The 25,825-nt window shown below is 44.4% G+C and overlaps 2 protein-coding genes across 4 annotated transcripts in view; one reads left to right on the top strand and one right to left on the bottom strand.

Annotated features, from left to right (window-relative positions):
• LOC121271328 (dynein light chain Tctex-type 5-like) overlaps positions 1–12,986 on the top strand; it is a 37,056-nt gene extending 24,070 nt beyond the window's left edge. The window contains exons 3-5 of the mRNA XM_041177263.1: positions 5,730–5,843; positions 5,934–5,996; positions 10,984–12,986. Of these exons, the coding sequence (XP_041033197.1) occupies positions 5,730–5,843; positions 5,934–5,996; positions 10,984–11,331 (525 nt within the window). The 3' untranslated portion in view covers positions 11,332–12,986. The remainder of the gene's footprint in view (positions 1–5,729; positions 5,844–5,933; positions 5,997–10,983) is intronic.
• A 1,870-nt stretch (positions 12,987–14,856) lies between these two features.
• LOC121271320 (cell adhesion molecule 3-like) overlaps positions 14,857–25,825 on the bottom strand; it is a 30,555-nt gene continuing 19,586 nt past the window's right edge. For all 3 annotated transcript variants that reach the window (XM_041177241.1, XM_041177239.1, XM_041177240.1), the window contains exons 4-9: positions 24,745–25,023; positions 22,732–22,823; positions 22,310–22,363; positions 19,073–19,147; positions 18,476–18,547; positions 14,857–15,706 (exon numbers count right to left, since the gene is read on the bottom strand). In XM_041177241.1, coding sequence (XP_041033175.1) covers positions 15,689–15,706; positions 18,476–18,547; positions 19,073–19,147; positions 22,310–22,363; positions 22,732–22,823; positions 24,745–25,023 — 590 coding nt within the window. In that variant the 3' untranslated portion in view covers positions 14,857–15,688. The remainder of the gene's footprint in view (positions 15,707–18,475; positions 18,548–19,072; positions 19,148–22,309; positions 22,364–22,731; positions 22,824–24,744; positions 25,024–25,825) is intronic.

Below are 25,825 nucleotides of genomic sequence, written 5' to 3'. Positions count from 1 at the left end.
AGGCAGCAGAAGAAGAGTTCAGCATTGTGCCGAGCCCGAAATTCATTGAGATGAGGGCATAAGGGTATGAAACTAAGTCCTTTGCTGAGTACTGAACGTTCAGCATCGAAGAGGGGAAGGTCAGGGGGTATAGTGAATACACGGCTGGGGCTGGGATTGGAAGATGGGATGGGGACAGAGGGACAGGCAGGGGTGGAGGGTCCTAGATGGGTGTTGGTGTTGATGAGTTGTTGGAGCTTGCGTTCCTTAGCACTTGAGAGAAAGAGAAAAAGTTTCTTGGTGAGGCGTCGGATGAGACGAAGATTAAAATGAAACTGGGGGCACGTGCAGCTTTGAAAAAGGGTGCGGTGGTGCTGCTGGAGGGAGAGGTCAAGTGTGTTCATATAGGCCGCACCCTTTTTCAAAGCTGAGCATGCCCTCAGCTTCACTTTATTCTTCGTCTCATCCGACACCTCAACAAGAAACTTTTTGTCTTTCTCTCAAGTGCTAAGGAACGCAAGCTCCAACAACTCATCGACACCAACACCCATCTAGGACACTCCACCCCTGCCTGTCCTTCCGTCCCCACCCCATCTTCCAATCCCAGCACTGGCCATGTATTCACTATACCCCCTGACCTTCCCCTCTCTGACGCTGAATATTCAGTGCTCAGCAAAGGACTTAGTTTCATACCCTTACGCCCTCATCTCAATGAATTTCGGGCTCGGCACGATGCTGAACTCTTCTTCCGGCGCTTTCGTCTCTGTGGCTCACTTCTTTGGGCAGGAGTCCTGTCCCCGTTCAATGGATCCTTTTACCCACCTCCAATATTCTCCCTCCACCTGGACCCCTCCCTCTGGATTCTTACCTTCTCTTAATCTTTTCATTGAGAACTGTTGGCGTGACATTAATCGTCTCAATTTCTCTGCTCCTCTCACCCATTCTAACCTGTCTCCCTCTGAACTTACTGCACTCCGTTCTCTCAGGTCCAACCCTGACATTCTCATCAAACCTGCTGGCAAGGGTGATGCTGTTGTTGTCTAACCCTCTCACATCCTCCAAATTAAAGGTGTGGCTATGGGTACCCACATGGACCCCAGCTATGCCTGTCTCTTTATGGGGTATGTGGAACATTCCTTGTTCCAGTCCTACTCCGGCCCCCTTCCACAACTCTTTGTCCGGTACATCGACGATTACTTCGGTGCTGCTTCATGCTCCCGTCGGAACCTGGAAAATTTTATTAATTTTGCTTCTAATCTCCACCACTCCATCATTTTCACTTGGTCCATCTCTGATACTTCCCTTCCCTTCCTGGACCTCTCTGTCTCAATATCTGGTGATAGACTGTCCACCAATATCCATTACAAGCCTACCAACTCCCACAGCTACCTCGACTACAGCTCCACGCACCCTGCTTCCTGTAAGGACTCCATCTCATTCTCTCAGATTCTTCGCTTCCGTCGTATCTGTTCTGATGATGCTACTTTCAAAAACAGTTCCTCTGACATGTCCTCCTTCTTCCTTAACCGAGGTTTTCCACCCATGGTGGTTGACAGGGCCCTCAAGCGTGTCCGGCCCATCTCCCGTGCATCCGCCCTCACACCTTCTCCTCCCTCCCAGAAACATGATAGGGTCCCCCTTGTCCTCACTTATCACCCCACCAGCCTCCGCATCCAAAGGATCATCCTCCGCCATTTCCGCCAAAGCCAGCATGATGCCACCACCAAACACATCTTTCCTTCACCCCCCCCCCCCCCCCCCCCCCCCCCCCCCGGCAGCATTCCGTAGGGATCGTTCCTTCTGTGACACCCTGGTCCACTCCTCCATCACCCCTTACTTCTCAACCCCCTCCTATGGCACCTCCCCATGCGAATGCAAGATATGCAACACCTGCCCCTTCACTTCCTCTCTCCTCACCGTCCAAAGGCCCAAACACTCCTTTCAAATGAAGCAGCATTTCACTTGCACTTCCTTCCACTTAGTCTACTGCATTCGTTGCTCCCAATGTGGTTTCCTCTACATTGGAGAGACCAAACGCAGACTGGGTGACCGCTTTGCAGAACACCTTCAGTCTGTCCGCAAGCATGACCCAGACCTCCCTGTCGCTTGCCATTTCAACACTCCACCCTGGTCTCTTGCCCACATGTCTGTCCTTGGCTTGCTGTATTGTTCCAGTGAAGCTCAATGCAAACTGGAGGAACAGCACCTCATCTTCCAACTAGGCACTTTGCAGCCTTCCAGACTGAATATTGAGTTCAACAATTTTAGATCTTAAACTCCCTCCTCCATCCCCACCTCCTTTCCTTTTCTTCCCCCTCCTTTTTATTTTTTCCAATAATTTATATAGATTTTTCTTTTCCCACCTATTTCCATTATTTTTAAATGTATTTCACCGATCTTTTATCTATACCTTTTTTGCCCTTTTAGTCTTATTTCACCCCACCCCCACTAGAGCTATCTGTACCTTGCGTATCCTGCTATCCACTCTTAACTAGCACATTCATTTAGATAATATCACCACCTTCAACACCTCTTTGTTCTTTTGTCTGTGATATCTTTTGGCTATCTCCTCCTATCACTGCTTGCTTGTCCCAACAAACCCCCCCCCTCCCCCTTAAACCAGCTTATATTTCACTCCTTTCCTATTTTTACTTAGTTCTGTTGAAGGGTCTTGAGGACTCGAAACGTCAACTGTACTCTTCTCCGTCGATGCTGTCAGTCCTGCTGAGTTTTTCCGGGTATTTCTGCTTTTGTTTTGGATTTCCAGCATCCACAGTTTTTTGTTTTTATGGACTTCAGTAAGGCTTTTGACAAGGTCCCACATGGGAGAATGGTGAAAAGGGTAAAAGCCCATGGGATCCAGGGCAATTTGACAAATTGGATCCAAAATTGGCTTAGCTGCAGGAAGCAGAGGGTGATGGTCGAAAGTTGTTTTTGCGAGTGGTGTACAACAGGGATCAGTGCTGGGACCCTTGCTGTTTGCAGTTTAATGATTTATTAATGATTTAGATGTGAATATAGGAGGTATGATCAGTAAGTTCGCAGATGACATGAAAATTGGTGGTGTCATAAATAGTGAGGAGGAAAGCCTTAGATTACAGGACGATATAGATGGGCTGGTAAGATGGGCAGAGCTGAGGCAAATGGAATTTAATCCTTAGAAGTGTGAGATAATGCATTTTGGGAGGACTAACATGGTAAGGGAATATACAATGAATGGTAGGACACTAGGAAGTACAGAGGATCAGAGGGACCTTGGTGTACATGTCCATAGATCCCTGAAAGCAGCAGCATAGGTAGATAAGGTGGTTAAGAAGGCATATGGGATACTTGCCTTTACTAGTTGAGGCATAAAATATGAGTAGGGAGGTTATGTTGGAGCTGTATAAAACATTAGTTAGGCCACAGCTGGAGTACTGTGTGCAGTTCTGATCACCACACTGAAGGAAGGATGTGATTGCACTGGAGAGGGTGCAGAGGAGATTCACCAGGATGTTGCCTGGGCTGGAGCATTTCAGCTATGAAGAGAGACTGGATAGGCTGGGGTTGTTTTCCTTAGAGTAGAGAAGGCTGAGGGAGGGCGGGGGGGACCTGATTGAAGTATACAAAATTATGAGGGGCATAGGTAGATAAGAAGAAACATTTCCCCTTAGCGGAGGTGTCAATAACCAGGAAGCATGGGTTTAAAGTAAGGGGCCAGAGGTTTAAAGTAGATTTGAGGAAAGATTTTTTCACCCAGAGGGCTGTTGGAATCTGTAACACACCGCCTGAGGGGGTGGAGGAGGCAGGAACCCTCACAACATTTAAGAAGTATTTAGATGAGCACTCAAAATGCCATAGCATACAGGGGTACAGGCCAGGCACTGGAAAATGGGATTAGAATAGATAGGTGCTTGATAGTCAGCATGGACATAATGGGCTGAATGGCCTGTTTCTGTGCTGTATAACTCTGTGACTCTAAAACTGAATATTGGTTCAGAGGAGTTCCAGAGTCCCAAAGTCAGGATCCAATGAAGAATTCTTTCACGTAGGCAATTAAGTTCATCTGGCTGGAGACTGGTTTTGTAAGATTTTCTTTTCAGGTAGGGTTGATGTTGCAAGGTAAAATGGGCACACAGAGACTCAGTTGGTTCTATAGCAATGGTAGGAAATTTTCTAGCAGAGTCAGGTTAGATGGTCGGTATCCTGCCTGGACAGAGCTGGCTTCTTTGTGGCTTGCCAGGTAGATGGTAAAACTGCCTATTCAGCCCAGAAATATGATATTAAACTGTTCAAAAGGCCAGGGTCTTGGGTCATGTGACCTTGTCTGCAATGACTTCAACACAGGATGTTTATCCGGCTTCTAGAATTTTGCTTTGTTTTCAGGACTGATAATGTCTCAGCTATTACAGGTTGAAAGGGGTGTTGAGGGTCTGGTGTTTAGGAAGCCATTGTCTTAGCAAACCCACTGATTCTGCCAGCAAGTTTGGCTTATCAAAGCCAATAGTTCCCTTTGAAATTGGTCTAAACAGTCCCAGGTTGTCTGCTCGCAGTTACTTAGGCACAGTGAGGCTTGACAGTTCTGAAAATGAGAATTCTTTTGTTGTAGAGACTGCTGGAGATAATCCCAGGCAGAAGGTCAACTAGCTTTAGTTGTCTTTCTTCAGCAGAAAAGTCAAGTTTAAAAATACGAAATAGCGATAAGGATAAAGCTTTTAAATATATACGGTGTTGGGTTTCTGCTCCGCGTTGGAGGAACTGAAGAATATGTTAAAAGTTAGTGTTGAATCTGCTTAACCCACCATTTCAGGCAGTGCATTCCACATCAGGAATTAAAAAAAACAATCTCAATTCTATGGGCAGAACGTTGAGCTCGGCGAGCAGGCGGGCGCGCGACCCCTGACCCAGCCAAGCGTAAAATGATGTGCGATGATGTCGGGCGAGTGTCCCAACGTCGTGGCGTAGTCCTGAGTTATTTCGATAGGCGGGCACGCGCGGGAGTTGACAGCGCGCCTTACAGTGGGCAGGGGGAGGCAAAAACAACCAAGCGACCTTTGCACTTTTTAGGAAACCTCATCCACGGGCGGGATGAGGTTTCCTGAAGCAGATAAGAACAAAATAAAAATTTTAACACTGGAATTAAAAACATGTCCCTGCCCTTGTGACAGAGTCACACGAGGGGCACATTTTATGAGATTTTTATTTTGTTCATTAGTTTTTTTTTAAACAGCACTTCATCTCCCTGGGGTTGCTCCGTGCCTCAGGAAGATTGAAGCACTTTCGCACGCCTGCACCAAGTTCACGCTCGCCCCCGCCCGCTCTCCTTGCACCCCCCACCCCCGCACAGACAGCGCTGAGTGTTGCTGCTCGCATTCCATGCTGGGCAGACCGCAATTGGCCCGCCAGCATGAAATCACGGTGTGTCCCAACCGCGCCCCTGCCAAGCACCCCCGCCAAGGGCAAAATCCTGCCCTATGTTTCTTTTGCTAATGAACTTTAATCTGTCCCCAATGGAAACAGTTTTTCCTACTTAACCTACCAAAACACTTCATCATTGGAACAGTTTGACTTTTACAACAGGTCCCTTTAAAGATCCAAACACTCCCACTTGTAACGAGGTCTAATGGGAGACTCTCACACTACTCCCCCACCCCCACTCTTGATAGGGTTTGGATAGAGACTTTATCCTTAACCTGCACCATTCCTCCTTTCGTCCTAGGCACTGTGCAGTGGATATTAATCCCTTGACTCCCTCCAATGTTCTTTTACAGCTCGGAGCAGTGAAAGGAGATGCCTCGCTGGGGAGTATTTTAAGTGAGGCACACCCTCCTTCATTCAGCTTCAGTGGGATTCTGATTGCCAGGAGACTGACAAAGAATTTGAAGGTGATTGAAGATGCACATTTGATGTTAAAGAATTTCCAATTTTCTGTCAAAGCAAGAAACTAACCTTTTTATTTGTTTGTATGTCGGAAGGAAAGGACAGCTTTGAAACTCGCTGCGAGGAAACCAACAGTCACCAAAATTATAAATGAACAGGTCAGTAATGTTCTCTCTCTCGATATGAACTCAAGAACAAGAAATAGGAGCAGGAGTAGACCATATGGTCCTTCAAGCCTGCTCCGCTATTTAATATGATCATGGCTGATCTTGGCTTCAACTCCACTCCCTGCCTGCCTGTTCCCCATATCCTTTGATTCCCTGAGCGATCAAAAATCTGTCTATCCCAGCCTTAAAAATATTCAATGATGGGACCATTCACAACCCTCTGGGGCAGAGAATTCTGAAGATTCACAACCCTTTGAGTCAAGTAATTTCTCCTAATCTCAGTCCTACATGATCCCCTTATCCTGAGACAGTGCCCCTGAGTTTTAGATTCCCCGACCAGCGAAACATACTCTCAGCATCCATCCTATCAAGCCCCCTCAGAATTTTGTAGGTGTCAATGAGATTACCTCTCATTCTACTAAACTCCAGAGAATATGGGCTCAATTTACTCAGCCTCTCATCACAGGATAACTCCCTCATCCCAGGGACCAGTTTAGTGAACCTTCACTGTATTACCTCCAGCACAAATGTATCTTTTCCTAAATGTGGAAAGACCAGAACTGCACACAGTACTCCAGATGTGGTCTCACCAAAACCCTGTAAGACTTCTTTGTTCGTCTATTCCAATACCCTTGCAATAGAGGCCAACATGCCATTTGCCTTCCTAATTGCTTGCTGTACCTGTAAGCTAACTTTTTGTGTTCCTTGTGCCAGCACACCCAAGTCTCTTTGAACTTCCACACTTACAAGTTTCTCTTGTAAAAAATGTTTTCCTTTTCTATTCTTTTGAACAAAGTGAATAATTTCACACTTCCCTACATTATAATCCATCTGCCATCTTAACCTGCTTAAGCTTAACCTGTCGATATCTCTTTGCAACTGTTGTGTCCTCCCCATAGTTTACCTTTCTACCTAACTTTGTATCATCAGCAAACTTTGATACATTACTCTTTGAAATAAAAATAGAAAATGCTGGAGAAACTCAGCAGGTCTGGCAGCATCTGTGACGAGAGAATCAGAGTTAACATTTCAAGTCCATATGGCTCTTCTTTAGAGCTACATTAGTCTCTGTCTCTTCATCTAAGTCATTAATATAAATTGTAAATAGCTGAGGCCCCAGCACTGATCCTTGTGGAACTCCACTATTCACCATCTGCCAACTTGAAAGGTTCCAATTTATGCCTGCTCCCTGCTTCTTATCTGTTAACCAATCTGCTACCCATGCTAATATATTACCTTCAATTTCATGCCTATTAATCTTTTGTGTGGCACCTTATCGAAAGTCTTTTTGGAAATTCAGGTGTACTACATGTACTGGTTCCCCAACAAGAGTGCTGGTGATCCTCTCTCATCTCTGTCTTTGCTGTTACGTTAACTGGTGTCAATCAACCAACTCTCGTTGAATGTATTCCTGGAAGTTTAATCACATAACCTTCAGCATCCACCTTCCCCAGCCCCAGGTTCTCGCTATTGGTTGCCCATCATTCACGATGCCCCACCTTGCCAAGCCAAATGGAAAGCAAAAAGACTCTTCATCACCTTTTCATTATCTGTTTGGATGTTTCTTGACTATCAGTCAGGCAGCCTATTTTCCCATCTCCACATTGTTAAAAATAATAGACAGAAGAAGTGTTTCTCACAGTAGGGTCCAGGAGATTACTCTTCAATTCCTGCATGGACACTCCAGACCAATCGTGGAGGGTTTGTCTGGGGGAGAAGGTGGTAATATCACTCCACTAGTAATCCATGGGCCTACCAGTTTAGTAGGACAAAGGACCCTGAAACCGCTTTTGAAATCCTTAATGGTTGAAACATTACCAATCTCAAGAATCCAGTCGAAGGAATAGTTATCCATTCTCCAAGTCAAAGTGGAGAGGTGGGTGTCACATGACATCCAAAACAAGCTGGTGGAACCTGTAATACTGCCTTGGGAAGCAGCAAAGCAGTCTTCCATCTTCCATCAAGCAAGCAGTAGCTCAGGACCCAGAGCTTTTTTGAAGTTGGAATTCCTGGTCCCAACTATGCTATTTCTACTGGAGCTTCTGAACATCTGTACCCACACCTACAAGACTAATTCATCTCTATGTGCCCACCTCATTGCGGAAGTCATCTTTACTGGAAAAGTGGATTATCCAGCATCAGTTTCAGCCTGCTGACTTTGTGAAGGAATACTCCATTGGACTTTAGATTCCACAATCTGGACTCACGTGAAACAATAATTCTTTATTCTGTGGTTTTTGCCCTTTAAACCCATTTCTGTCTCTATTTCCCCCCTTCTTTCATTGTTATGACCCCTCCTCTCATGTTTAAGTGTGCACAATTAAACTATCCCTCTGTGTTAACCATATCTCAATTTTGCTGTGGAGTTGTCAATAGAAATCGGATCACACCAAAACTGAGGGGTTGAGAAAATACGCCACCACTAATAAAGGGGGAAATCAAAATCAAAACACCTTTCTGTTTATGGATGGGAGAAATTAGGGCTGTTTAAATTAATCCCTCTCCTGTCTGTAACAAAATGAACATACGAATTAGGAGCAGGAGTAGGCCCTTCGGCCCCTTGAACCTGCCCTGCCATTCAATAAGATCATGGATGATCTAATTCTGGCATCAACTCCACATTTTGCAAACCCTGATAACCTTTGACTCCCTTGTTAGTCAAGAATCTATCTACCTCTACCTTAAAAACGTCCATTGACCCTACCCCAACCTTTCTTTATGGAAGAACGTTCTAAAGATTTGCAACCTTCTGAGGGAAAACTTTTCTTCTCATTTCCAATTTAAATGGGAGACCTCTGATTTTTAAACTGTGTTCCCTAGTTCTCGTCTCTCGCACAAGGGGAAGCGTTCTTTTAGCATCCACCTTGTCAAGTCCCCTCAGGATCTTGTATGTTTCAATAAAATCACCTCTCTAATATTCTAATCTCCAATGGATACAGGCCCATCCTGTCCAGCCTTTCCTCATAAGATAACGTCCTCATCCCAGGTATCAGTCGAGTAAGCCTTCTCTGAATTGCTTCTAATGCATTTATATCCTTTCTTAAGGCAACCAAAACTGTACACAGTACTCCAGATGTGGCCTCACCAACGGCCTCTACAACTGTAGCACAATATCCCTACTTGTATATTCCATTCCCCTTGCAATAAACAATAACATTCCATTTGCCTTCCTAATCGCTTGCTGGACCTGCGTGCTAACTTTTTCCTGATTCATATATCAGGACACATGGATCCCTCTGTACCTCAGAGTTCTACAATCGTTCTCCATGTAAATAATACACTGCTTTTCTATTCTTCCTGCCAAAGTGGGCAAGTTCACATTTTCTCACATTATCCTCCAACTGCCAGATTTTTTTGTTCACTCGCTTAACATATCTATATCCCTTTGCAGAATCCTTATGTTCTCTTCACAACTTACTTTCCTGCCGACTTTGGTGTCATCAGCAAATTTAGCAACCATACATTCGATCCCTTTATACAAGTCATTGGTGTAAATTGTAAATAGTTGAGGCCCCAGCACTGATCCCTGTGGCACTCCACTTGCCACATTTTGCCAACCTGAAAACGACTCATTTACTCCTACTCTTTGCTTCCTAATAGCTAATCAATCCTCTATCTATGCTAATATGTTACTCCCTACACCATGAGCTCTTATATTGCATAGTTACCTTTGAGATGGCACCTTGTCAAATGCCTCCTGGAAATCAAAGTACAGCACATCCACAAGTTCCCCTCTATCCATGTTGCTTGTTACTTACTCAAAGAACTCCAATAAATTAGTCAAATATGATTTCCTTTTCACAAAAGCTTGTTGACTCTGCTTGATTACATTGAGATTTTCTAAGTGCCTCGCTATGACGTCCTTAATAATAGATTCCAGCAATTTCCCTATGACAGATGGTAAGCTAACTGGCCCATAGTATCCAGCTTTCAGTCTCCTTCCCTGAATAGAGGAGTCTGTTTCGCTATTTTCCAATCTTTTCTAGAACCTAAGGAATTTTGGAAAATTACAACTAATGCATCCGCTTTTTAAGTAGCCACTTCTTTTAAGACCCTAGGATGAAGTCCATCAGGACTTGGGGACTTGTCAGTTTTTAGTTCTAATAATTTTATCAGTACCCTTTCCCTGGTGATTGTAATTGTTTTATGTTCCTCCCTCCCTTTCATCTCCTGATTCCTGGGATGTTATTTGTATCCTCTATTGTGAAGACAGATGCAAAATATCTGTTCAATTCATCTGCCATTTCCTTATTTTCCATTATTAATTCCCCATTCTCATCCTCCAGAGGACCAACATTCACTTTGTTTACTCTTTTCCTTCTTAAATACGTGTAGAAACTCTTAGTGTCTGTCTTTATATTCCTAGCTAGCTTTCTCTCGTACTCTAATTTCTCCCCCTTTATTAATCTTTTAGTCATTCTTTGCTATTCTTTATATTCTGTCCAACATTCTGCCTTGCCACTCATCTTTGCGGAATTATATGCTTTTTCTTTCAAGTTGACACTGTTCGAGGCTGGGGCACCAGAGTAGATGGAGTTTATCCTGCATCGAACAAGTACTACACATCAACCCTGGTTGATGTTAATGCAGGAAGGAGATTGGGGCAGACTGAAATTATTCAATCGCTGAGCACGACCATCCCTCCCTTAGATGTGCAAAAAGTAAAAAATTGGAACAATAGTAGACCATTCAGCCCCTCGAGCCTGTTCCACAATTCATTTCGATCATGGGTGATATTTAACTCCATTTACTCACCTTTGCTTTCTCTGCCTTAACCAATAAAAATATTTCAATCTCAGTTCTGAAAGCATCATTGTCCCCCTACATCCACAGCCTTTTGGGGTAGGGGAAGAGAGTTCCAGATGTTCACCACTCTGTGTCGGAAAAAGCACTTCCTGTTATAATATTAATGTAACAAATTAGGGAGTTGTCTCAATACAGCAGGAAGTAATCAGCTGGCTTGCTTCTTCATTTCCAGGTTCCACCGTTTTCCTCGCAGCCCCCTCAAAAGTTCTGCACCTTCCGCGTTCGGGGGTTCCTGGAGGAATATTTGCCCAGCAAGCTGCAAGGCATCAGTTACAGCCCTGCCCTCGCCAGCCGACTTGCAAAAGAGATGAGCGATGAAATTAAGGAGTTTTCGAAGGGGACTCTGCCGCCCAGATACAAGCTGGTGTGCATTGTGACCCTAGGCGAGAAGAACAATGAGAATGTTCTGCTGACCAGCCGTGCTCTCTGGGACTGCTACGCAGACACCTTTGTTTCGCACTGTTATGAGAGCGCTGCCATGTTTGGTGTGGCCAGCATCTTTGCCTTGTACTGCGAATGAGCAGCTCTTGAGCTAAAAGTGTTAAATTACGCGGATTGATTTTTGTTAAGCAAGGGTATTAAGGGTTATGGAGCCAAGGCAGGTCAATGGAGCTGAGATCCTGATCAGCCATGATCTAACTAAATGCTAGAGCAGGCTTGAGGGGCTAAATGGCCTCCTCTTGTTCCTCCCCTGTTTTCTGAATGTCTGCTCGTCAAATGAAGAAGTGAAAGTGTTCTGACGATAGCGCTGAACCACAGGCTGGGTTGGGTTGTGGGGTCGTAGATGGAAGCTGGAGCTGGAAGAGAGCTGAGAGCTTTCTGCTTCTGATTGTGACCTATCCCCCATCTCATTGCAGGATTTCTCTCTCAATGGCTCAGTATACCCAGTCAATGATTTTCCCAGAGCCAACTGTAAGGCCATCAGCCTGCCAGGATGACAGGAGCATGAACAGGAGGATGCCATTTAGGCACACACCACCCCAAACACCATCCCACATCCCCCCCCTCCCTCCAAGCCTATTTCCCCCATTCAGTGAGATCATGGCTGATCTGTGGCCTAACTGTACTTTGCCCCACATCCCTTCACACCTTTAATTAACAAAAATCTATCAATCTCAGTTTTAAAAATAACAACCGATTAAACATCAATTTCAGCTTGGCGACTAGGGTTTCAAATTTCTACCACCCTGTGAAGAATGTTTCCAAATTTCACTCCTGAAAGCTTTGGCTCTAATTTTACACTATGCCACCTAGTCCTGGACCCCCCCCAAAGAGTCGGGGGATAGTTTTTCTCTATCGACCCTCCCTGTTCCCCCAAAGATCTTGAAAACTCAAATCACCCCTCAACATGGCAGAGAATACAAACCTATTTTGTGCAAGCTCTCCTCGTGGTTTAACCTTTGGAGTCCAGCTATCATTCTAGTAAATCTACACAGCATGCCCTGAAAGGTCAAAATATCCTTCCTAAGGTGTGGAGCCCAGAACTGCTCTCAGTACTCGGGTCTGGTCTAACCAGGGTTTGTGTAGCTGAAGCATGACCTCTACCCCCTTGTATTCCAGTCCTCTCAATATAAAGGCCAGCATCCCATTCACCTTTTTGATTATTTTCTGTACCTGATCAACAAATTTTAATGATCTGTGTACCTCAAATCTCTTTGGACCTCCACTATGTCCAGCTTTTCACCATTTACCCTGTCCTATCCTTTTATAGATCCGAAGTGGATGCCCTCACATTTGCCTACACTGAAATCCATTTGCTACATCTTTAACACATTCAGTTAATTTATTGTCCTGGAATGAAGACTGGAGACTTGCAACAAACAACCTGGGGAGTAAAATCACAGGGGAACATTCAAAACCAAAAGTCTGTATTTGTTTCATTTTTCTTTGAACACGTTCATGAGTTATCAGAGATGGGGAAATAACATCTTGTTGGGCTGGGCTGGCAGGTTGGAGGTGGGTGGTTAAATAATGAAACCTCCAGGAATACGTCCATCAAGAGTTGGCAACCTAAACGGAGGGCAATCACATTGTGTAATGGCTCATCTTAGACAGACAGTTACAAGAGAGGAAACTGGCTAGTGTGGCAAGCTGTAGGTAGTCTAGACAAAATAGAGTTGATGTATTTGATGTCATTTTCTTCCTGTTCATTTTGCTCAGTTGTTCCTGCCTTAAATTTGCTTCCCAATTTATTTTTCAATGCATAAATGCATATTAAAATAAAATCAATTTTGACTATTCCAGATCCACTCTTTTACCCATTGTTTCTGAGGTTACAGGGTAACTGATTGCATTACATCCCCGCCTGCCTCGACAAACTCCATCCTGAGCCCAGCCTCGATGGGTCACTTAGGAACTGCACTGAGTCGCACAGACCAGGAAGTTCCTGGGCTCATTAGCCAGTTAGTGCCGTTCGTTGGAGTCGCCCTTGGATTAGGATGGGGGTAAAAGTCATCCCGGGGTTGCGCCCGGGCGCTACTATCCAGTAAGTGCACCCCCTCTCTTCCCCAGCTGACAGGTACATGTCCAAATGTTGAATGAGAATAGAATTGAGCCTGATGCATTGTAGACGAACAGTCTACCTTGGATAGGCAGTTGAAGGGAAGTGACTTAAAGGGGCTTCAGGGTGGACATGAGGGATCAGGATTACTGTTTGCGTGGAGGATAAACGCCTACATGAATGGCATGTTTTTGTGCTTTCATGATTCTAATTCTATGACCACTGTGGTTTACAGCTGATAAACATCCTGTGGATGAGTGACTTGAAGGATAAGGCTGGTGTTTATGAGTTGCTGCCTTCAGGAAACAAGGGGAGAAAATAAGGTTGTTTCATCGGAAGAAAATTACACTAATGGCCGTGAGATGAATTATGACAACCAGCACAAGGTGGATGAGGCTATAATCCACCCAGTTACTATGACACCTATTACTCCCAGCTTGCTCTTGACAGGGGCCCATGTCAAATACCACGAGCACTTTCCCACTCCGAAACACGACTTTGGACACAGTGGCTATACGTGTGGGGTGGTTTGTTGAGAGTGGCTCTCGGGTCCTGTATGACTTCAGTGTTGCTGAAGGTCCCCAAACATTAGCCTGAATGAGCAGGTTACATGGTTGCAACCTGGACATGCTGAGATGTGTTGGCTGTGGCCCTGCGTTTCCATTGGCCAAGGCAGAACAGAATCAGACCAAATTATGTAGACTGTCCTCATGGCAACAGGTCACACTGGAGTTATATGCAGCCAATCAAATACATCTCAAACACACAGATTTTAGTTAAGATACCAACAACCTTTGAACACTGCTATAGTTCATAATAAAGGAAAAAGAGACACTTGTATTTTCTACAGCGCCTTCCATGACATCATTCAGGATGTCCTTAAGTCCTTCACACCCAATGAAGTACTTTTTGAAGTGTAATCACTGTTGTAAATTAGGAAATGCAGTAGCCAATTCACACACAGCAAGCTCCCACAAACAACAATGCGATAATAGCCAGCCAATCCATTTTGAGGGAAAAAATGTTGGTCTGGACAACAGGGAGAACTCCCCTGCTCTTTTTCCAACAATACTGTGGGATCTTTTACTTAATTCCATTGGAGAGGGTAGACAGGGCCTTGATTTAATCCTACAACTGAAAATGGTACCTCCAACAGCACAGCACTCCCTCAGTCCTACATAGACTTTGTGCTCAAGTCCCCGGAGTGGAACTTGAGTCCACACCCTTCTGGCGTAAGGTGAGACTCTACCAACTGAGCCTCAGCTGGCTGCTAAGAATGTTAAGTAATAATTGTCAGTGGGAGGGAAGGGCTGGTATCATGATCAATGGGAAGGGACTGTCGCTGAAATGAGGAAGCAGTCCAGTGAAGACAGCATGTCTGTGCCTCAAACCTAGAATAGAAGGAGAAATCATTGACAAGATCTGTCTAAAAATTCCAGCTCAGTGAGATGATGGCGAAGGGCAGCAAAAGGACAGGAGCCTATTTGGGAACAAACAGCTAAAGAGTCGGATTACAAGTATACTTAATCAGTTCTGACATCGCTGACAAATACAGTATGATTTATTGTACAATTGTGGAAGATGCAAATAGATGATTTGAGAAAAAGCTTAATTTCATTTTGCTAATTGGTACTATTTTTCTCTCCTACTTTCCCTGAACAGGTCAGGACAGCAACAGGTGGACAGGACAGCTAATTCTAGCTACCCCTCAGTGCTGATCTGAACTGACAAGCCACCCACACCCACACTGTCTCCCTAATTGGTCCCCGAGGCCACCCAGCACTTAGGGACCGAGATTGGGAACTCAGTGGAAGGAGGGTCGAGAGTCCGTCCAGCCATCAGCAGCTTTGAGTCTTGCTGCTCCAGTGTGTTGTGGCCAATGGATGAATTCCATCCACTGAGGGAGAATGCACAGCAGTAAGGCACATCTGTGATCATCACACAAGCTCTGCATTAAGGCAGTAGAAAAGATTGTGGTCCCCTTTACCATCCACTGGCTGAATCCTGGCAGAGACCGTCAGGTCAGAGTGTGAGTCGAGTCAGGGAAGTTACACTATTCAGTTGATAAACTGGGCTTATTTCCACACTGGGCAGTCACTATCCACTGAACCATCAGGGGAGCCTATAGAAATTGCCAACTACACTTATACATTCTTAAGCAGTTAGTGAAATACTTAAGCGATTTATTTACTGTAAATTGCGGCATATAAGTCAACTGGTGTTTAAGACGACACCAACTTTTCTAGCCCTAAAAATCCTGTTTCTGCAAGCACTCAGTGTATAAATCGACACCACCAACTGCCCACAACCTTCTCAGCTATGACTAATTACACTCGCATTAATAGTCAACCTCAATTTTCAATGTTGAACCTTCCGCTTAATCCTCTATGGCGATCTGCAAAAGAATTTAAACAGAAGAGAGTTCAGAATGAATGTGGCACTTGGCTTTCATCCAAAAAGATAAAATGAAACAAAATTCTTGGCTATGACCATCCCTCTGGGTCCCAGTGGACCTTCCCGGACCAATATATCCATCATCTGTCCCAACCCCAAAAGCACCTCCTTCCTGCTTAATCAGGAATTCCACCCTTCCCTTTATAACCTGTATTCACATTCCCTGTATACGATGGGCTCCAAGCATCAACTTCGCTCACTTTTAGCTTCAAGCACCACTGATCATTTTTCATTCCTGGTTCCACAAACACCACCCCCACCACCTCCTCGTACCACACACACACACCCCCCCGCTTTGTTATTTTGATCTTACAACTATCTCCTCAGTTAATGCCACCTGGAATGGGTTTTGCCCCTCAGCTGTTCATCATACTCTTAAGATCTGAAATCAGATGAACTCCTGATCTTGGGGAATCTTTTCCCTGCCCTCTGTGCCAAGATGATATTCCACCTACTGGGTGGTGAAATTCAACTCGGCAGGGAGGCATTATTATAACTTCTGGCTGTTACCTGCCAGGTCCGATATGTAGATGGATTGTCTTTGATAGAGCTGAACGTCAGGTGCCAATGGGCGGGAGACGCTATCCCGTCTACTTCGCATTCTCACCCCTGTGGTCTGACTGCTGGTGCTGACTTCAGCTGGAACACACCTGCAGGATAGTGATGTGCTATTCGACTCTCGAGGGCATCGCAACTGAGCCGATTCTGCCCAGGCCTGGTGCCAATGCAGACACCTTCCAGCAGGAGCGACTGGATAGTGGTCAGGAGTGAGAAGAGTGGCTGAATCTTCCTAATCCTTAACATTATATTGCTGAAGTGAATTGGAGCATGTCTTCCATGTCTGCGGTTGAGGTGAGCTAATATCAGGACATGCCATGACAGAACCTGGGAGTTCCTAGTCTGCAGGGCTTATTTCCACACTGAGCAGTCACTATCCACTGAGCCATCAAGGGAGCCTGTAGAAGTTGCCAACTACACTTACACGTTCTTAGGCAGTTAGTGAAATACTTAATCAATTTATTTACTGTAAATTGCGGCATATAAGTCAACTGGTGTTTAAGACAACACCAACTTTTCTAGCCCTAAAAATCATGTTTCTGCAAGCACTCGGTGTGTAAGTCGACACCACCAACTCCCCACAACCTTCTCAGCTATGACTAGTTATACTCGCATTAATAGTCAGCCTCAATTTTCCACTCCACAAATGTGTGTTTTATTACCGGCACCTTATAACTGGATGCAAGGAATCAAGCAGGTGATAGGGGTGGTGTTGAGAAGGTGCATGGGAGTTTAATACACACCCAATCTTTGACGATGCTTCAAAATGGTGACCACCCAGGCTGGCGGTTCATTTTTATACTTGGTGTATAAGTCAAGCCCCATTTTTGGAGAGGTTTTTCGGGCTTTGACAACTACTTTCAGGAACTCAGGATGCCTCGAAATGTTTTACAGCCAATTAAATGTTGCACCTTTGCAACGTAGGGAAACCCGGGCAACCAATTTGCACATGGCAAGCTCCCACAAACATTAATGTGATAATGACCAGATGACCGCTTTTGGTGATGTTGATTGAGGGATAAATATGGTCCAGAACACAGAATGTCCTCACTTCCCTTCAAAATGGTGGCATGGGATCCACCTGATCAGGGTACTTTGGGAAAAAAGAACAATCCCTTTAATAATACTAAATACAAGGGATCCTCTTGAAAGGTTTTTCAGTTAACACTAAATCAGTTTTATCATTCTGGAAGCCTAGAGGAAGAAAGTGTACAGTTCTGGTCGCTGCATTACAGGAAGAAATTGATCGCATTATAGAGGGTACAAAGGAGATTTACCTGTTGCCAGGATTGGAGAATCTTAACTATGAGGAAAGATCGGTTAGGCTGGGATTCTTTGTCTTTGGAACAGAGGAGGCTGCGGGAAGATTAAATTGAGGTGTGTAAAATGATGAGGAGCCTAGATAGAGTGAATAGGAAGGACCTTAGCAGAGAGTTCAATAACCAGGGGGCATCGATTTAAAGTAATTGGCTGATGAATTATAGGGAAATTGAGGAGATTTTTTTTTCCACCCAGAGGGTAGTGGGGGTCTGGAACTTAATACCAGAGGCAGAAGCCCTCATGACATTTAAAAAGCACTTGGATATGCACTTGAAGTGTCCTAACCTACAGGGTTTACGGACCAAGAGCTGGAAAGTGGATTCGGCTGGATAGCTCTTTGACTGACACAGGCAGGATGGGCTGATGGCCTCCTTCAGAGCAGTAAAATTTTCTATATTTCTACTGATGTGAGAAATGGGAAAACATTAAGCGGTGCATTAATGGCACTCTGAATTGGCGCTGATTGTAGGCATTGTGTTAACCAGTTTTTTTTACAATCTACTCATACTGTCCCAGTGTTCCACTCCCTCATAACGTATGTTAATGACTCAAGTCTCATCTCGTGTCTCTCCTCATCCTCTGGGATATATACCATCCAACATTATAGATTCATTTCTTCTGAGCCTTTTTATCCTCTCAAAGACTTCCATCTCATTTATATCAAAGTTTTTAAACCAACTTAAGTTGCTACTTCTCTCTTCTACAATAGGAAGTTCTGTCTGTTATATAATTGTGCTATCAGCTGCTCGGTTTAAAGACTTCAAGCTTAAGGGGCTGTTCCTCAACTGTATGCTGTTTTTTTTCCCCTGTTGTGCACCTCCCCTTGGCTTACCTCGGTCTTGGCTGGTGCTGAATTAAAGCCTTTCAAATTTTGTAAAGTGTTTGCATAAATGGCTTCACTCATCTTAAGAAGAAATAAAAAGCAGAGGTCAGTGAGATGATCTTGTCCAGAGTCGAGCTGATACAGTGTCTTACAGTTCCCGTCAGTCTCTAGCCCAGGACCCAAGGTCACATGGAAGATAAAAGGGTTCCCCCAGCTAGCTAAGATCCTACCAAAATATACTGCACACAATCCAACTCCCCCCCGCCAACTAATCATCGTTCATACATCCATCTCCAAAAACTGTGCCCAATCCAACCCATCGCACTGAATACCATTCAGAACCAACACACCCACACTTCATACATCGTGCACTTTCCATCCAACCCCAACCAGAAGAAAGCACTCAATTATACCCTGTTAAATACCATACCCACCCCAATGTCCTTGTACTTCCTGAACATGTTCTCTCCCTACAGCTGAGCTGCTCTAGCCGCTGAAGTTGTCTCAAATGGCTCAGAGATAGGAATAACCTGGACCCACACTCAGGCACCCACCAGCATTACTGCCCCTGCCTGCGCCTATCAGTTTAAGTCCACTGCTAGTTACCTTTTGGATGCTGGGCTCCTCAGTATCAGCTTTTTCCAGAGTCTCATAAACATCAGCATTCGGATGCGAGGACACCTTAAAGGGAGAAAGACATAATCATTTGGAAACATGGGTCTTGTCATAGTTACACAAGATTGAAGTGTTTCCACTTCTCTCCTTGTCCTGTCCACTTCAAAACTCGCACCACTTCCTGTTCAGTGGCAGGGAGGCCTATAGGTAATGGGCTTAATCCCATGGTGTTGGAGAGGGTGGTCCCGGTCAAGAACAGACCCAAGACTCAGCTTCCATCCAAAACCTGGAAGGAAACGTGTACCATGTCAATGACCTCAGGGTCACAGGGGTGGAAGGTCATCCCTAATAGCAACAACGGAAACACTCACTGTTACTGGGAGCAGGACCAGACTCGGCCCCCACCTCAATCCACTGGGTTAACTGCACCAGGGATGTACAGATCAAAAATATTCACAGACTCTGTTCCCAGTCTGTACCTCCTCAGCTGATCATAGTCCTAATGGCAGTAGGAGACTCGAGAATTCTGGGTTAAGTTGGGGAAAAACAAAACTAGAGAAGAAAAATCAGCACTGAATCACAATCAAGTGACTCTTTTCCAGACACTGTGCCGACATTGACTGATTCCAATTTCACATTCGACTGTGATGACCACCAGCACCCCCTCCGCACCGCCCCTCCTCCAACCACAACTTGCATTTATATAGCACATTTAACTTGGTGAAACATCTCAAGGTGTGTCACAGAAACGTTAACAAACTAAATTTGACAATGAACCACGTAAATAGATATTAGAGGTGGTTAAAAGCTTAGTTAAAGAGGTGGATTTAAAAGAAGACCTTAGAGGAGGAGAGAGGTTTAGAGAGAAAATCCCAGAACTTGGGGCCCAGGCAGCTAAAGACATGGCCACCACTGGTGAAGCAGTTAAAATTGAGGATACGAAAGAGGGGGAACACAGAGTTCTTACAGGGTTGTGGGGCTGCAGGAGCTTACAGAGATAGAGAGGGGATTAAGGCTGTGGAGGAGTTTGAAAACAAGAATGAGAATTTTAAAATTAGACCATTGCCAGACTAAGGCCAAGCAACCTGTTAACACTCACTGTCTTGGTTATCACATGAAGCATAGCCACTTGGTTAATGTACCAGGGTGACCAGGCAACTGCGCCTCAGCAACAGTCGATGGGTTTGGGAGGGACAGGGAGAAAACAGAGGGTCAAACCCAGTAAAGCCACATCTACACCAGCTGTGTGTGACCACAGTAGAGCCAAAGCAACAACAGCTTATAATTGTAATGCACCTTTAGCGTAATGAAATGACCCAAGGCACTTCACATGAGCATTAAAGAATAAAGTTGGACACCGAGATTCATAGGGAGATATTTTGCCAGGTGACCAAATTTTGGTCAAAGAAGTAGATTTTTAAGGTATGGCTTAAAGGAGGAAAGCAATGTAGAGAGGCAGAGAGGTGGAGGGAGGGAAACCCAGAGCCTTGGGCTGAGGCAACTGAAGACATGGCCACCAATGGCAGAGCAATTACAATTGGGAATACACAAGAGGCCGGAATTAGAGAAGTGCAGATATCTCGGAGGTTATGGGGCTGGAGGAGAGTACAGAGCTAGGGAGACACAAAACTATGGGGGATTTGAAAACAAAAATGAGAATTTTAAAATCAAGACATTGGTTGGCCGGGAGTCAGCGAGCACAGGGGTGATGAGGGAACAGGACTTGCAGCAATTTAAGACACGGGCAGTAGAGTTTTGGATGACCTCAAGTGTAAATGGAGGCTAGAATATGGGAGACTAGCCAAGGGTATGTTGGAATAAAAACAAAGGCATGGAAGACATTTTTCAGCAGCAAATGAGCTAAGACGGGTGAAATCAGGCGATGGTACAGAGGCGGTGTGATGAGAGATATATTTTTTAAATATGTGTGTGTGTGTGTGTGTATATAATTCATTAAACGGAGGGTGGGAAGTTACTACAGACAGCTTGTCTGTGAAGGTTAAGATTTGAAAGGTTAAAGGTTTTAGGTTGATGCATTTGTAATGAGAGGTTATGGTGAGATTGAGTTACAAGTAGATAGGGTGGATTTAAAATTTGCACTGAGAGATAAGTGGGGAAACTTGGTTTCTCAGCTGTTGAATTTCAGAAGGGTTTTCAGAGGTGGCAAGGAACACTTGCATCTTACAAAGTCTTCCTGAGTATACAGGGGATGGTATATTACATTTTATTAACAGGAAAGTAGAGACAAAATAGAAAACATTAAAGATTTTTAAATGTGTAGAAGTTGAGTTCAAAGAGGTATTTGAGGACAATGGAGCCTGAGATGAAAGAGAAAAAAGATATTTAAGGAAGGATGCTTAATTGAGTCATGCGATGGCTATGGGAGAAAAGTGCTGAAGACCAGCTCCTTGGTGTGTGAGCCATTGAAAAAGCTGTGAAAGTTTTAAATTGGAGGCAGCCACTCTGTGTTAAGCCAGGAAAGTCTGTGTTTTTGGAAACAGTTTGTTTCTGAACCTCTTTTGGAATTCCACATCAGAGCAGAAGTGTTTGAAAAGTTGTGAGGCATACTTTTAATAATGTGACAACAATTCCTTGATTTGGGTAATATTACTGGATTTTTATGGTTAAAATCTAAAAGAGGATTGTTGCCAAGAAGGTAGTTTAATTGTGTACTTTTGATCAAGCGGGTTTTTTTATGGGTTGTTCTGTATGACTGTTTAACTATGGAAGGTTAATCTTGTGTGTTTAAGTCTTTTTTCTTTTTAATTAAATCTTTTAATTTTTAAAATTTTAAAGGTGTTATTGGAGTTCTATGCTTTTGAGATCAGTAGCTTTTCCTCCTCGTTTTCACAATAAAAAGAGGTTTATGATCAGTGAGACAGACTTCACTCTGGCATCTGGCTTGCTCAACAATAACATCAGCTGTGATCATAACAGTGGATATGGGTGGTCTTATAGATGGCATGACTAAAAGGTTGGAAGTTCACCTTGGGGTCGAATGTGACACCAAGGTTGCAAACAGACTGGCTTCATCTCAGAATATTGCCAGCAAAAGGATGGTGTCTGAAAAGCAAGGAGAATGGATTCAGTGCATAGGTCTTCACTGTGTTGGTCCCAGGTTTGTAGCACAGGGACTCAAAGGGGCTATTGACAGAAAGTCTTTGATTGGAACCAATGTCTAGAAATCCCGGGTGAGTATTGTGTTCCTTTGTTCACATTCATACTCACCATGTACAGCGGATTTTCAACCTGTTGCCCTGTAGCTCTGTGCTTTCTTATGAGCTGAAAAAGAGGGACAATTGTGATTGACAGATCTGGCTGACTGTCGCCTGACTGTAAACAAAAGCGTCAAAGGTTGGAGACACTCAGAAGGTCAGGTCTTTAGAGCCACAGACATCAGCCAGTCAAGGTTTCAGATCTTTGAGCAAGAGTTTGAGGACCACAAGCATCAAGCAACTGATTCTGTTTGTGCACAGATGCAGCCTGACTTGCTGAGCCTCATTGGTTTCCAGCACCTCCATGAATATTGCTTTTTACAACTTGCTGCACATTTTCCTGTGGGACTTCCCAAGAAAAAGGTGAAGTCACTTCAGAAGCAGGTTGACACCAGACACTGAGCAAGTTGAGCTCCAAAGTCGAAAGGTACTTACAGCGTACACAACAACTGACGTCACAATGATCAGGAGAAGCACTACACTGGTGCTGATCCCAGAGACCAGCCACACTTGTTTTTCAGCCACATCTGCAACAAAAACAGCAGTTCAGGAGGAGCTTCTTAGAGAGTGGTTAGGATGTGGATCTTACTACCACAGGGAATAGCTGAGGTGGATAGCATAGACACATTGGGCAGAACTTTACGACAGCGGGATTTTACGTTTCCCATGTCGGCGATGGGATTTATAATGGCTCACCACATTTTACAGCCCAGTCCCCACCGAAACGGGACCATAAAATTCTGCCCATTTAAGGGGAAGCGGGATAATCACATGAGGAAGAAGGAAATAAGAGGATATGTTGATGGGATGAGATGAAATGAAATGGGAAGAGGCTCATGTGAAGTATAAATGCTAGCATAGACCAGCTAGGCCGAATGGCCTGTTTCTGTGCTGCACATTCTGCCATTCTACCCTGTCGACAAAGGCTCAATTTCACCTCTGAGTCACAAGATATGAGTTCAAGACTCACTCCAGGGACTTGAGCACAAAAAAACTAAGTGGACACCACAGTGCTATACCGAGGGAACACTGCACTGTTGGAGATGTCGTCAGTTTGAACAAAATGTTAAAACGAGGCTCTGTTTGCCCTCTCAGGGGGACACAAAATATCTCCCAGCAATGTTTTGAACAAAAACTGGGGATTTTTTCCCCAATGTCCTCGCAAATATTTATCCCTCAGTCAACTCGACAAAAACAGATTATCTGGGTCATTATCACATTGTTGTTTGTGGGAGCTTGCTGTGTGCAAATTGGCTGCCACATCTCCACTTTACGACATATTTCATTGACTGTAAGGTGCTTTGGGGAGTGAAAGGTGCTATATGAATGCAACTCTTTCTACCTTTCTTTTCTATCCTAAGTATTACAAATTATTTACAGGTGTTTATACTCCACACAAGCCTCCTCCCACCTCCCTTCATCGAACTGTATCAGCATGCAGCTACACTTTACAGATTTACCAACTCACTTCTTTAACCAGTTTGTTCCTCCTGAAAACACTGATAAGACCTGAATTCCATTGGTTACTAGGCAGCCTCCATTACCTCTCAAGCAACAGCCTTGACAGCAAGGGTAAATAGGATATTTAACCAGCGAGGGGAACATTAGCTGGGCCTGATTCTGCCCTCAGTCACTATCCAGACTTCCCTGCAGAGCCTGAGAGATGGATGAACCCAGTGATCCACAACCTGAGGGCTGGGAACCCAGAGATTCTGTCATCCCCGCTGGCAATTCAGAAAACAGGAGGTAGTCATTCAGCCCATCTTGCCTGTGCCACCTCTTTAAAATAACTATTCAACCAATCCCACTGGCCTGCTCTTTCATAACAGCCCCAAAAACTTCATTTCCTGCACTTCCTTTTTGAATTTGCCTCCATCACCCTTTCAGGCAGCGCATTGCAGATCACCCTAACTTGCTGCATAGAAAGAATTCTCCTCATCTCCCCCACTCTTGCTCTTTGCAAATAATCTTTAATCTGTGTCCTCTGGTTACTGAAACTATTGTCAGTTTTCACCTTATTTACTCTATTAAGACCCATTCACAATTTGTACAACTCCATGCAATCTCCCCTTAACCGTAAGCGTATGTTTGCTCACATGTTGGGTTTGACTTTGGGATTGTTGGCTTTCCATTGTTGAACTACCTACCATTGCTGACCATGATAACCGGTTTAGGGCTGAGATACTAGAGAGTGTCCAGCTCACGTGTGAACTGTTATCCATCAAATAAATCTATGCTTTTGGGAGGAAAAAATTGAAAAGGAAAATTAATGGAAAAAATAAAACTGTGTCCAATTCTGAGTGTTGGGGAAAGTGCAGGAGAGGAAGCTAATTGGTAGCTTTTTCAGTGAGGCAGTGCAGTCACATTGGGCCAAATGGCCTCTCTCTGAGCTGTAGGATTCTACGATAAACTCAAGATGTCTTCGGTATGAAGCTAATAGATACAAACCACTTGTCATGCTGTCAGTCACATTGACCACCACCACTGACGTTCTTGTTCCCAACGTATTCTCTGCAGAGCAGGTGTAGTTCCCCTGGTCACTGAGTGAGATGTTCTCCACTTTGATCTTCAGTTGATTTGTTTGTTTGCTCTGCAAAACTGTTCCATTGAAGCTCCAAGACATTCGGGCTATCGGGTTGCTATTGGATATACAAAGCAGTTCGAGCAGGTCACCTTTCCTCTTCAGAACATTTTTCCCTGGTTGCACCCTGAGACTTACAGGTCCATCTGTTAGAAAAGAGCTTTGTAAAATCACCAGACAAAGATCATATTAAAGCCCCACCTCTAGAATAAACTTTACTGAAAACAGTGGATATAAGTAACACACTCCTGTCTCGTGACAGAATTGTTCCTCAGCATGTTCACAAGCCAAACAGACCAGAAGGACATTGCTGTCTGATGTCCACTCAATGTCGACAATGGCAACCCCAGCTAGGGCAGCACGAAGTGCTGGAACTGGCCTCAGTGCTCCTTAGCTAGGAAAGGGAAAAAAATCAGCCAAAATTCCTGGTCATCATTCAGCAATCCCTGCTTCCAAAGTAGAAAGCATTTGGCTATGTTTTGGATAGCCTACTAATGCTCACCGTCTTTGTCCACAGGTAAATACCGGCCACGCGGGGAAGGTCACAGATCAACACAGAAGGAGGCCATTCAGTCCATCATGTCTATGTTGGCTATTTGGCAGAGCAATCTAATTGGTGTTACTCCCCCTGTGCCTTTCCCATAGCCCTGCAAATTTAAAAAAAATATATATTCATGGGATGTGGGCATTGCTGCCAAGGCCAACATTTATTACCCCATCCTTATATCCCTTGGAAGGTGGCAGTGAGCCGCCTTCTTGAACCATTGCAATCCATGTGGTGTTGGTAAGTCCACAGTGCTGTTAGTTTTCAAGTGCATATCCAATTCCCTTCTGAAAGTTACGACTGAATCTGCTTCCAACGCCCTTTCAGGCAGCGCATTCCAGATCACAACAATTTGCTGCATGAAAAAGACATTAGAAAATACTTGGCACACGTCCAGGGCTGGT

This window comes from Carcharodon carcharias, chromosome 30 (genome assembly GCF_017639515.1).
Source record: "Carcharodon carcharias isolate sCarCar2 chromosome 30, sCarCar2.pri, whole genome shotgun sequence".
Classification (NCBI taxonomy): Eukaryota; Metazoa; Chordata; class Chondrichthyes; order Lamniformes; family Lamnidae; genus Carcharodon; species Carcharodon carcharias.
The sequence above is the reverse complement of the archived record's forward strand: the minus strand, read 5'-3'. Positions and strand labels throughout refer to the sequence as shown.